This window comes from Chiloscyllium plagiosum, chromosome 10 (assembly GCF_004010195.1).
Source record: "Chiloscyllium plagiosum isolate BGI_BamShark_2017 chromosome 10, ASM401019v2, whole genome shotgun sequence".
Classification (NCBI taxonomy): domain Eukaryota; kingdom Metazoa; phylum Chordata; class Chondrichthyes; order Orectolobiformes; family Hemiscylliidae; genus Chiloscyllium; species Chiloscyllium plagiosum.
Window position 1 is genome coordinate 35,658,966 of NC_057719.1, and position 13,442 is coordinate 35,672,407.

General features: G+C 37.8%; 1 protein-coding gene across 7 annotated transcripts in view; it reads right to left on the minus strand.

The window, feature by feature from the left end:
* ppp2r5ca (protein phosphatase 2, regulatory subunit B', gamma a) overlaps window positions 1–13,442 on the minus strand; it is a 181,578-nt gene that overhangs the window by 34,789 nt on the left and 133,347 nt on the right. For all 7 annotated transcript variants that reach the window (XM_043697390.1, XM_043697388.1, XM_043697387.1 and 4 more), the window contains 2 exons: window positions 5,632–5,740; window positions 668–721 (listed from right to left, as the gene is read on the minus strand). In XM_043697390.1, the coding sequence (XP_043553325.1) occupies window positions 668–721; window positions 5,632–5,740 (163 nt within the window). The remainder of the gene's footprint in view (window positions 1–667; window positions 722–5,631; window positions 5,741–13,442) is intronic.

Below are 13,442 nucleotides of genomic sequence, written 5' to 3' on the forward strand. Positions count from 1 at the left end.
AGGAAACATGTTTCTGCTGATGGGTGAGTGCCGAACCAGAGGACACAGCTTAAAAATACGGGGTAGACCATTTAGGACAGAGCTCAGGAGAAACTTCTTCACCCAGAGAGTGGTGGCTGTGTGGAATGCTCTGCCCCAGAGGGCAGTGGAGGCCCACTCTCTGGATTCATTTAAGAAAGAGTTGGATAGAGCTCTCAAAGATAGTGGAATCAAGGGTTATGGAGATAAGGCAGGAACAGGATACTGATTAGGAATGATCAGCCATGATTATATTGAATAGCGGTGCAGGCTCGAAGGGCTGAATGGCCTACTCCTGCGTCTATTGTCTATTAGAATTGAGGATTTCTGAAAGCAGACAACAGCAAGTACAGGATAATTATTCTGTAACAAAACTACATTAATTACAATTGTTTTTTAAAACAGATTAATCAAAACTGATCAACTAAATGTAAATTTGAAATGTAAATAGATACTACGTATTTCAGAAATAATTGTAATGTTTATGAACACTTATTAATTGATAAAAGCCACACACTTCCAAAAAAATGTATTCTTCAGGACCTTCAAACAAAACAGAACTATAAATCCCTTTCTCAAAGGAATACAAGTACAAATTTAGAGACATTTTAATTAAGGTAAACACAACAGTTAATTGAGGTAAACTCACAGGTTCCGTGAGAGTGCTGTCTTTCTCCAAGAACTGCACCACACAGTATGCCAGCTGAAGAAAGGACAGAAAGCAACATGTTAAAGCACTACATTACTTTTCTTTTTTATAGCTTGGAATATACTTGAATTGTTGGATTAGTAGCTCCATTGTACCTTCTAATCAAGTAAAATAAGTGTGATTTACACTATGCTAAACCTATTTTGCATGGTGCTAATCTAGCGTCAAAAACATATCGCCATATCTGATCAATCACATTGGAGGATACAGATTTTAGTAGATGCACGAATATATGAGGATTCAATGTTGAAATAAATGAGAAGGAAATGCCCACAATGCAACATTTCTGAAATTTGAAAGACAACAAAGAATTTGCCTGCTCAATGTCAAAACCTCTCAGCGATTCTAGCACATTCTGGGCTGCTATTGGAATCAGATAAACTTCTGTTTAGTATTTATTTGTAATTCAAGTACAAGTACGATATTAGGGTGCAAATGCAGTGAGATGGGATGAAGTCGGACAGTTGGGGAGGTCCCCTTTTCATACAATCTCTACAATATAAAAACTGGCCATTCAGTCCATCGAGTCCACATCAACCCTCCAAAAAGCATCCCAACCAGACGCAACCCCCTACCCCTGAAACCCTGCATTTCCCATGGCTAATCCACCCAACCTGCACATTCCTAGACCCTATGGGGAATTTAGCATGGCCAAGCCACGTAATATGCTCTTCTTTAGACTGTGGGAGGAAACTAAAGTACCTGTAGGAAACTAAAGTACCTGGAGGAAACTCATGCAGACATGGAGAAAAAGTGTAAACTCCACACAGCCAGTCACCTGAGGGTGGAATTGAACCTGGGTCTTTGGCACTGTGAGGCAGTGGTGCGAGCAATTTCACCTGAGCAGATGATTTATTGCAAATTTCATTTAACTCTTTAGTTGGATATTGGAAAATAAAGATGGGTGCAGGTTATTTGGTTTCCAGTGCTACCAACTTTTGGGAACATCTAACTGCCTGGCTAATGTATAAAAGCATTTGTGCTAATCTGCAATTTACTCTGACAGGACAATGGAGTCAGACACCTAACCCAATGTTTAGGTTCCATTCTCATTTAGCAGTATAGTATATTTCTTACTGTACTTCATAGCTGCAACATCACACTGCTCAATGTGTCTAATATTTCAGCAATAAAAGCATTAATGCTTTTTGAAAATAAGTAGAGAAAAAAATCAGAAAATTCCATTAATGAATTAAATAATAGAAAACAGAAGGCGCAGAAGGAGACCATTGTGCACAGAACATCTGAAAGAGAGTTATCAAGTCAAATTCCATCTTCCAACTAACAGTCCATGACCAAAGGTTATAGCACAAGCAAATGGCTTTTTTTGGACATGAGGTGGATTTCTGTTCTAGGCACTGGGATCCACATTCCCACCTCGCTGGCGAAAAAGTACTCCAATCTTGCTGTTTAATTTTTCTATCACTTACTTTAATTACTGGTTATTGACCTCACTTAAGAGAAACAGGGTTCTTTAAATTTACTGACCATTGTAACTCATCGGATCTTGTCAAAAGAACAGCTCAAACCCAAACAGACTACATCAATGCATTAGTCTCCTTCACCTATTCTGGATACCTCCTTGAAAATAAGTTCAATCAAGTGGAATAACCTTCCTGTAACAAATAGATGATAACTGTCCTTGATTAGTTGTCTTTCCAAGTTTATGTTGTCCTTCAGCAATGCTTCCAACATCTTACTCACTACTGAGGTTAGGCTGATTGGCCTAGAATTCCATAGGTTTCCCCATCTCTCTTTTTAAAATGGACAGTACAACATTAGAATTCATGTAGCACAATATCAGTCAGCGATGACTGAAAAAATGCTAGAATTTTAAATCTTCCCTTATTTCTCTTAGCCTATGGAATATATTTCATTTGGACATGTTAATTTATCCACTTTCAAGAATTCTAAACACATTAATAACTCCAATTATACTATTCTTTTCCATTCAAATATTTCACACACCTCCACATTAAATACAATTCTGTTTCACCCTCTCACGTGTTGCGGTTATACACTTTAAGTAACTTCTGCCAATAAGACACAGGAGAATACATAACAGAAAGAATACATACGCCCATTTGCAGTTGATGCCAACAATTCCCTCTTTGGTTGAGGTTACCAAGAAGGATTCATTTTCTCAATGTCCCACCTCACCTGACCCTCAGGATAAACCACCACCAGTTGACTCTCTCTAATGAGAGCGCGCAGTTATGGTCTGGTAACATCATGGTAACTTTACTTTTGCCTTTAATGAGCAAGTTAAACTTATCCCTAAAAGCAGCGACACCAAGGCTCTATTTAGGCTAATTTGAAAGGCCAATGTAGATTCATGTTGAATTTTCCACAAATAAAAACTGATTACAAAATAAACAATTCTCCTTCGGTATATGTAATTTATAAAGTCACATCATAAACTAAGAACATTTAGCTTGTTTGTAAAGTATTTGAAAATGAAAATTCATGATAGTTTACAATATATCAGGTTACATCTATAATACACTGCCAATAATGATTATCAAGTACAGAATGATATGCAATGTATGTCATAATAATAATACATTGAAACATTGGTTCCATCAAAAATAGTGGCTTGCTGTTCAGTTCTAAAGTTGGTCCCTCCTTTAACAGAGGAAGAATTTCTGGGGACAAGTTTTACTCGATCCAACTGAAAATTCAAGTTATTGAAGTGACAATTCTACTCTATGCCGCGAGTTCCAGGAAAGAACATTTTCCAAAACAACGATTATAGCATGCAGAGACAAAGAAAATTAGATATATTAAATATATATTTAAAGATTTAACATCAAAGCATCGTCCTTTGTTTGATAGCGGAGAGATCACATTACAGTTCTGTAATAGGTAATGGGTTGATAAAGTTTGATTTAGCTTTATTGTCATATGTACTTACATGAGTATAGTAAAAAGTTTACAAGTCACCATTTACAATGCCATCTTTAGTACAAACGTACCTAGATACAGGTTCTTAAGGACAAATTATTAGGAAAAAAATAAGAAAGATAAAAAAAAGTCATCCAGCATAACAGACTTTTGCACCATCTTTGGTACAAAAGTATAAAACCATCGCAATAGATTAGAATAACAATCTTTCTAAACCAGTCTGTGCAGGCCCTAGCTGCACAGGGCAGGAAGTAAGAAGAAAGGAGGAGGAGAAAACATACTAAGAGAAAAGATGGAAAAGAAACAGCCGGGGTGTACGAGCTGGAGCTGACGAGTCCTACTCTGCCCCATCTTTAAGTATGCTTATTAAGGTAGATAAGTCTGTTTCTGCTAATAACCACATTGTGACTCAGTGTGGATATTACATCAAAAAACCTGGTTTTGCGTATTCTACTAAAGTGAACCAGTGGTCATCTGTATAATATCCCTGATGTACAACTTCAAGTTTGGCTGTAGGGATAAAGCTACAAGTGAGAAAGCTACAGATCAAAACAGATAGATAATAAAATAAATAGTAAAAGTCTTTTGATAAAATTGATATCAGCTTTTAACTTGGAAAGTTAGTACAAAATAATTGAAAACTTACACTGAACTATTTCACATAAAAGATAATTCAGTAGGATGTTTGAGCACTAAGTTCACAAAAGATATGAAAATTAGTGGGGTGGTATACAGTGAGGGGGATAGTCTCAGACTATAGGAGGGTATAGATCGGCTGATAAGTGGCAAATGGAATTCAATTTGGACAAGTGTGAGGTGATGGACTTAGACAGGGTAACAAGTCAGGGGAATACATGATGAGTAGTAGAACCCTGTGAAGTACCAAGGATCAGAGGGACCTTGGTGTGCATGTCCACCAGTCCCTTAAAAGTATCAAGAGAGGCAGATGTAAAGGCAAATACTTAGCTTTATCAGACGAGGCATAGAGGTTAAGAAGAGGTAAGTTATGCTGCAACTGTATATAAAGTTAGTTAGACCACAGCTAGAGCACTGTGTGCAATTCTGAAATCAATATTATAGGAAGGATGTGATTACACAGGGGAGGTTTACCACCTGCTACCTGGGCTGGAGAGTTTTAGTTATGAAGAGAAATTGGATGGACTGGGGTGTTTTCCTTGGAGCACAGGAGACTGTGGAGGACATAACTGAGATATATAAAATTATGGAGGGCATAAACAGGGTAGGTAGGAATAAACATTTTCTCTTGATAGAGGGTTCAGTGACCTGGGGGCATGGATTTAAGGTAACGGACAGGAAGTTTAGAGGGGATACAAGGAAAATGTTTTTCATCCGGAGGGTGGTGAGAATCTGGAACACTGCCTATAGATGCAGAAACCCTCATAACATTCAGGCAGCATTTAGATGTGCACATGATGCAAAGGCATACAATAGGCCATGTCCTGGAAAATGCAATTAGAATAGGTAGGTGTTTATTTTTCACTGGTGCAAACCTGATGGGACATTTTCTGTTCTGTAGATCGCTATGATCAAGATTCTATAAGTGAGTTAATGGAAAAGGCCAGAAAAGGCAATAGTCAGAAAATGGGCTGCACAGACAACAGGGTGCACATCTGAAGGAAGGGAACATTCCGAGAACGGGATATCCTACCAGCTGTAGGACTTTTGATCCATAATAACTATAAGTTCTAATGGCTGTTTTCTATAAAAACATTTAAAGTTAAGGTGGTTGGTGCGGTTGCTGTCAGGATACAATATTGTAATTCTTCCCAGTTTTCCTGGGAAGGACCAACTTTAACTATGAAATATTCAACTACCATATTTTGCATTGGAACTCATGCTGCAATAAATTGAATTATGACTAACCTCATTAAATAAACTAGATCAATGCTTTTGAAGTAATTCAGAAATAGCTATTCAAATTTCAACTTCACTTATTTTTTTAAAAGTCAGTTTCCACAAATTATGAACTTAATATTTACCTGTGGATGATAGACACTGAGAGATTTGACTTTGTGGAGTGGCAACAATACTTTCAGCAAGAAAACTTTGTGCTCTTCTTTTAGTGGCAAGGCAAATCCATTAATAATGCTACAGCAAGAAGAAACAAACATTAGCCAATGATGTACTCACACTACTTATCTACTTCAAACACTTGTAACAAAAACCGGCTTCTAGCAAATCTGCAGATGTGTTGAAGATCAGTTGTTACTAGGGCAGCCTTCCATAATTATGTACAATTAGTCACAGAACTTAATCTGCAGCTGGAGGGATTTTGGTTTAATAGTCATTAAGCTGGAGACTGTGTCATGTATGAAGGGAAAAATTTCATGGATAGTGCTTCAGGAAGTAGGACAGGGTTATCGGATTTGGTCTGTGGTCTCTGCATTTGGAGGATGCAACTGCAAGTGGATTATGTATAGGGAACTGAGAAGACAGAAGTGGAGAAACCACAGCCCTTGTGATTATCAAAGATTTGAGGTTCCTGCAGCCTGAATGGACAAAAGCTAATGCTGCAGGGCGGATGAGTGAACTGACCATGGCACTATTGCAAAGGAAGCCAATTGGGCAACATTAATAGGAATACAGAGTGATAGGACGAGACTGTAACAAGGGTAGTAGAATAATCATGGGAACTTCCATTTTCATATAAACTGGGAAAATTGTCTTCACACCAGTATAGTGAAGAAAGAATTCCTGAATGTGTATAAGACAGTATTCTAGAACCAAATAGAAAACAGGCTATTTATCCCAGTATTGAGTAACAGGATTTAGTTAATAACTTCAATGTGAAGGAATGAGTAATCATAATGTGATGGAATTTTACATTAACTTTTGATTTGTAGTGACCAAATTTTAAATAAGGGAAAAGTTGGTATAAGAGGCAAATGACTGTTGTAGATGACCATACATTATGAAGGTATGAAAGACAGGCAGTGGCTAGCATTTAAAGAATTAATACATGACCTATAATTAATTTACATTTCTTCGAAATACAAAAATCCAGCAAGCAATCCAACCATGGCTAACAGAGAAATTAATAATTGTATTAGGGCGAAGGAAAAGTCTTATGAAGTTGCCAAGAAAACAGCACATCTGAGGATCGAGAACATATTAGAATTTAGTAAAGGATGCACATTAAACTGATAAAGAAAGAGAAAACAGAATATTAAAATAAAAAGTATCTTACAAAGCTCAATGAGTTCTCTCATTTTTCTAAACTCCAGAAAGTATGGGCCTAAACTGCTCAATCTCTCTTCATAAGACAAAACCCTCCTTTCTGGCATCAATCCACTGAACCTCCTCTGAAGTGCCTCAATGCAACAACATCCCTCAAGTAAGGGGACTCAATACTCCAGGTGCAGCCTATACTTGCATACTAGTTTTATGCACTTCATATTTCTCACTTTTTAACTATGGCTGGCAATTTACAAAAATACGTAGCAGAATTTTCAATTAGAGGAAAAAAATCCTAAATTTGTTTTAGCAAGTTGAATTGTTCAACTGGTTCATTTACTTATTGTTCTGTCAAGCAATTTTCATTGATTATAGTTTTTTGTTACAGATCTGCTTCCTTTTTGACTTCTATATTCTTAAAAAAACCCTTCAATTCTGAATTTGAGCTAAATTAACAAAACGTGGCAGTAAAACAAAAGTGTGCAACAGGAAGTAATGACAAATAAAATATGTCAACACAGAATTTTATATACTTCTAGCACCTCTCTCATATTGAGCAAGACAGACCTAACACATGGTAAAAGCAGAAGTAGGCCATTCAACCCCTCACTAGTGGCCTGCCATTCAGTATGATAATGGCTGATCATGGAGCTCAATACCCTAATCCTACCCACCTCTTGATCCCTTTAGCCATAAGAGCTATATCTACCTCTTTCTTGAAATCACAATGCTTTGGCCTCAGCCACTTTCTGTCAGTGAATTCCACAGGCTCACAACTTTCTGAAGTAAAGATATTTCTCCTGAACTCACTCCTGAAAAGGTCTACCCCTTATCCTTAAACTATAACGCCTGTTTCTAATCTGTCTATTCCTGTTAGAAATTTGTAGGTTTTTAATGAGATCCCCACTCATTCTTCTAAACACCAGTGAATACAATTCTATCTGACCCAATTTCTCCCGTACGTCAATCCTGCCTTCCTAGAAATCAATTCAGTAAACCTTCAGTGCACTTACCCTACTCCAAGACCATCTTTCCTCAGCTAAGGAGACCAAAACTGCATGCAATATTGCAGGTGTGGCCTCACCAGTGCCCTGTATAATTGCAGCAAGACATCCTTGTTCCTGAACTCGAATCCTCTTGCGATGAAGGTCAGCATGCAATTTGCCTTCTTTACTGCCTGATTCACCTGAGCACTTACTTATGGTAACTCTCAACATCTCTGCCTACCTCCCATAACCTTTAACGCTGAAGTCAAACAAAAATCGAACTTACTCAGCAATTAACATTCACTCAGTGACCCAGCCTACATTGGTCACTGGAGGATAGAATTCCAAACATGAACAATGCTCAGAAGAAACTGCACATCACCATTTGAAATAAGAGATTCACAATCTGAAACTGGACCATCTAGTTCTGGAATCGCCATGAAAACATTCTCTCACTATTTACGTTGTCAAACCCCCTTAGAATCAGTAGGATCACCTTGCCTGTAAACACCAATAAGGACTGATCCAACCTATTTAACATTTCATCATAAGTCAACTCTTTCATTGCAGGAATACGAAGAACAGGAGCATAACAGGCTGCAGGTGTTGAAACAGAACAAGGAAAAGGATAAAGATGAAATTGAAAGGGAATTAGAAAAGATGTACAAATTGAGTGCAGAAAATTGCAGAGACTGGCAAAGCATAGGAATGAAAAAAGCAGAGGGAGGCAAACTGAAATGGGAATTTATTTATATTGAAAATAGAAAATATGCTATGGCCACAATCAAAAGATCTGTAATTTTTATATGTACAAGTCATCTTATTGCTAAATTTTACTCTGCTTTTTTGTTTCCCTCTTGTATTTGTCCTACTTTGTCTTTTATTCTATTTTCCTTTTAGAAGACAGACAGATGCTTTGGGGTAGTTTGAGTTAGTGCTACAATACTGAATATTGCACTTGCATAAATTTCTCCGGGTCATATCAATAGGTTGTGTTCCAATTGCACAAGGAATTTTGTCACAGCTTCTTGGTGAATGTCAGAGTGCATGGTGATTTAGAAGAGTCTAAATAGCAGGTTGGTAATGAAAACAAAGCAAATGGACTTCCAGACTGTTTGTCTGATGTCATACAGGAAACTTGACAGAATGGCAAGCTGCATCAGCCGTAGGAATACCGAAATGCAGCAGAGCCATGAAGAAGGTGGATCCTTTAAGAGGCTTTAGGGAAATGCTGGCATGTCTATTTGGCTAGAGTCTATTGCTCAGAGGCCAAACTGAGTGTAGGATGGAATTTTCAGGGCTATGCCAGGATATCTGGGGAGAAACAATACACAAAAAATAAAAATTAGGGTTAAAAGTGTAGCGAGAGAAAAGGTGACATAATGGAACCTAAATAACCTGGAAGATGAAGCATGAATAAGAACTGGAGTGGCTTTGGGATCAGAGGCAGAAACAACACTAAAGATAAAACACTAATTCATGTTGGCTCAGAGTTGGAAATCAGGCAGATGTTTTAACATAAAGGGAGTAACCCAAGGAACAAGCAATATATTACAAAACAAAATTCCTTGAAATGAGGTGATTGCTAATGTTACACTCCTTCCTTATAATTAAGGACATCAAATATCAAACAATATGCCTAAAACCGCCTCCATCCATTAATTGTTGAGATAGTTATAAAAGATAATCTTTCCTGTACCTGTTTTGACACTAAAGAAATACTTTGCTAATTGGACATTTTTCTAAAACAGCAATTTGGCTCTTTTATGAATTGTTCTGAAGGCTTTCATCTTCAATAAAGCTCATGTTACTCATTCTTACTTAGGTATGAAACAGGAATGCACTGCACTAAAAAGATGCCAAACTGATGCATGACTGAAGTCTTCAGACACTATGTGAGAATAATTATTAAGAATTTTGCACTATTGTCCATTTGCAAAACAAGTTAACATCCCATCATAGTGATAATAACATACATGGACTCTTCAATTATAATTTAAGAAATCAAAGAGATATAAACAAAATCTGATAATGAGACACAAACTGATTTTTGGAATTACAATTGGGTGCTGTCACTTTTATTCTTTCAAACAGTCTTTTGCTTTCAGTTAGAGTGAAGTTCAATGTTTTAATTAATTTTCTTTATACTTACACAAGTTTGAGTGTCCAATTTATTTTTAACAAGGAAGCAAACACAAGCATATAATTTGGAAACAAAAACTATTTCAGAAAGGTCAGTGCAAAGCACCCAGCCGATCAAAAAAAAGGCTTATAATAAAATATATTCTGAATAGATTATAATAATTCAACTCTTGGAAATAAGCTTTAAGGTTAGTACTTTCCTGTTAACATTTCACCAGTGTAGATCATTAATCTCTTTTGTTATAAAACTGTAGCTTGGAATATAGTAGAACATTACTTTTTCTAAATTGACTGTGTTCAAATATACATAGGATGCATCGCCCAGACGTAATATGCAATTACCCTGACCATTACTGTTTGTGTTATTGTCTGAGCATGTGTGGGAATTTGGAAAGCATTCTCATTGGAAATAAAATTCAGAAATAATATATGCAATTATCATAACCATTCAGTCACCTAAATGTTATGTTCCAGAAAATGGGAAAACTGCAAACATTACATCTCTATCTAAAGACAGGAGCGAGACAGAAATCAGAAACATAGGCAGTTAGTCTAAAATCTATCATTGGAAAAATACTAGAATTCATTTTTAAGGCATTTTAGAAAATCATATTTGAATCGGCAGAGTCAGATGAAGGGCAAAGTGTGTGAGAATCAGAGTTTTTTGTGCAAGTCACAATCAGGATGGACAAAGGGGTCCATGATGCTGCTTATTTGCATTTCCAAAACGTATTTACAACAAGGTTCCACATTATATGTCACTACACATGATTAGAGCTTGCCTAACTACCAGGAAACAGAGTTGTGACAATTGTTCACTTTCAGAATGACAAATAGTAATGCTGGTGTGCCAGAGGAATCAGCACTGGGATCTCAAATATTTATAACCTATATCAATGACACGGACAAAGGGATACCGTATTGTAGCCAAACTTAATAATGATACAATCATAGGTAGGAAAGGGATGAATTTGCAAAGGAATACAGATTAATTAAGTGAGTGAGGAAAATTGGTGGATGGACTATAAGATAGGAAAATATAAGATTGTTCACTTTGGCAGGAAGAATAGAGATGTAGATCAAAATTGTTAATTGAATTTATTAAATTCTTCAATGGAAAGAGACTACAGAATGTGGTAGTACAGAGAGATCTGGGTGTTCTTGTATATCTCAAAACAAAAGCAGACAGGTGCAAGCACTAATTAAGAAGTCAAATGAAATATTGGTCTTTATTATAAGAGAGATAGAATATAAAGGTAGGGAAATCTTGCTACAACTGTGCAAAGAATTGGTGAGATCACACCTACGGAGCACTAGTACAGTTTTGGTCTCTTTTTTGAAGGAAGAATAGATTTATATTGGAAGCAGTACAGAGATCAGTCACTAGATTCTTGCAAGGTAAGTTTGAACAGACTGGGCCTATTTGCTTTGGTGTTGAGAAGAATGAGGGCAATTTAATTGGGGCTGTTTAGCTCAGTTGGCTGGATGGCTAGATTGCAATATGAAGTTGATGGCAAAAGTACGGGCTCAATTCCTGTACCAGCTGAGGTTACCATGAGGTTACAATCTTCATATCCTCCCAACCTTTCCCTCTCACCCGAGCATGGTGACCCTCAGGTTAAACAACCATCAGTCTCCTCTCTCAAATGAGACAGCAGTCCCAGAGGAGTATGGTGACTTTACCTTAATCTAATTGAAGCATAAGTTTCTGATGGATCTTGATGTCAACAAGATATATTTTCCCTTTTGAGGGCAATCTAGAAAAATAAGGTTAGCTGTACACAGAAGGGGTCAGCTATTGGATAATTGTACTTGCAAAAATGAAAACACACTGACTGATACTGATGAAAGGAATGTGGGGCTTATAGAGTTGGAAGCTATTCATTTGTAATGTCTCATTTCAAAATTAAATCTAACGTGAAAAAATATGGATTTTCACCATTCTTCAATTGATTGGAAGAAATTGAACAGGCACAGATTAAAAGTAATGAGGTCTACCATTTAAGAGGGAGATGAGGTGGAATTTTTTCCTGAGTGTAGTTGGTCTGTGGAATTCTGTTCCCCAGAGAGCAGTGGATCAATCTGCCAGATATATGAATCATCACTGAATTTATAGACCAGTAAGCCTTACTTCAGTTGTTGGTAAAGTGTTGGAAAAGGTTATAAGAGATAGGATTTATAATCATCTAGAAAATAATAATTTGATTAGGGATAGTCAGCACGGTTTTGTGAAGGGTAGGTCGTGCCTCACAAACTTTATTGAGAAGGTGACCAAACAGATAGATGAGAGTAAACTGGTTGAAGTGGTGTATATGGATTTCAGCAAGGTGTTCGATAAGATTCCCCACAGTAGGCTATTGTACAAAATGCGGAAGAATGGGATTGTGGGAGATATAGGAGTTTGGATCAGTAATTGGCTTGCTGAAAGAAGACAGAAGGTGGTGGTTGATGGGAAATGTTCAACCTGGAGTCCAGTTACTAGTGGTGTACCACAAGGGTCGGTGTTGGGTCCACTGCTGTTAGTCATTTTTGTAAATGACCTGATGAGGGCGTAGAAGGGTGGGTTACTAAGTTTGCAGATGACACGAAGATCGGTGGAGTTGCGGATAGTGATGAAGGATGTTGTAGGTTACAGAGACATAGATAAGCTGCAGAACTGGGCTGAGAGGTGGCAAATGGAGTTTAATGCGGACAAATGTGAGGTGATTCACTTTGGTCGGAGTAACCGGACTGCAAAGTACAGGGCTAATGGTAAGATTCTGTAGATGAGCAGAGAGATCTCGGTGTCCAGGTACACAGATCCTTGAAAGTTGCCACCTAGGTTGACAGGGTTGTTAAGGAGGCATATAGTGTTTTAGCTTTCAAAGTTTGTGAGAAGATTTGTAGCTCGGGTGCTCGTTGTTGTGATTCTGTTCGCCGAGCTGGGAATTTGTGTTGCAGACATTTCGTCTCCTATCTAGGTGACATCCTCAGTGCTTGGGAGCCTCCTATGAAGCGCTTCTGTGATGTTTCGTCCGGCATTTATAGTGATTTGTATCTGCTGCTTCCGGTTGTCAGTTCCAGCTGTCCGCTGCAGTGGCCGGTATATTGGGTCCAGGTCGATGTGCTTATTGATTGAATCTGTGGATGAATGCCATGCCTCTAGGAATTCCCTGGCTGTTCTCTGTTTGGCTTGTCCTATAATAGTGGTGGTGTCCCAGTCAAATTCATGTTGCTTGTCATCTGCATGTGTGGCTACTAAGGATAGCTGGTCGTGTCGTTTCGTGGCTAGTTGGTGTTCATGGATACGGATCATTAGCTGTCTTCCTATTTGTCCTATGTAGTGTTTTGTGCAGTCCTTGCAAGGGATTTTGTACACTACATTGGTTTTGCTCATGCTGAGTATCGGGTCCTTCGTCCTGGTGAGTTGTTGTCTGAGAGTGGCTGTTGGTTTGTGTGCTGTTATGAGTCCTAGTGGTCGCAGTAGTCTGGCTGTCAGTTCAGAAATG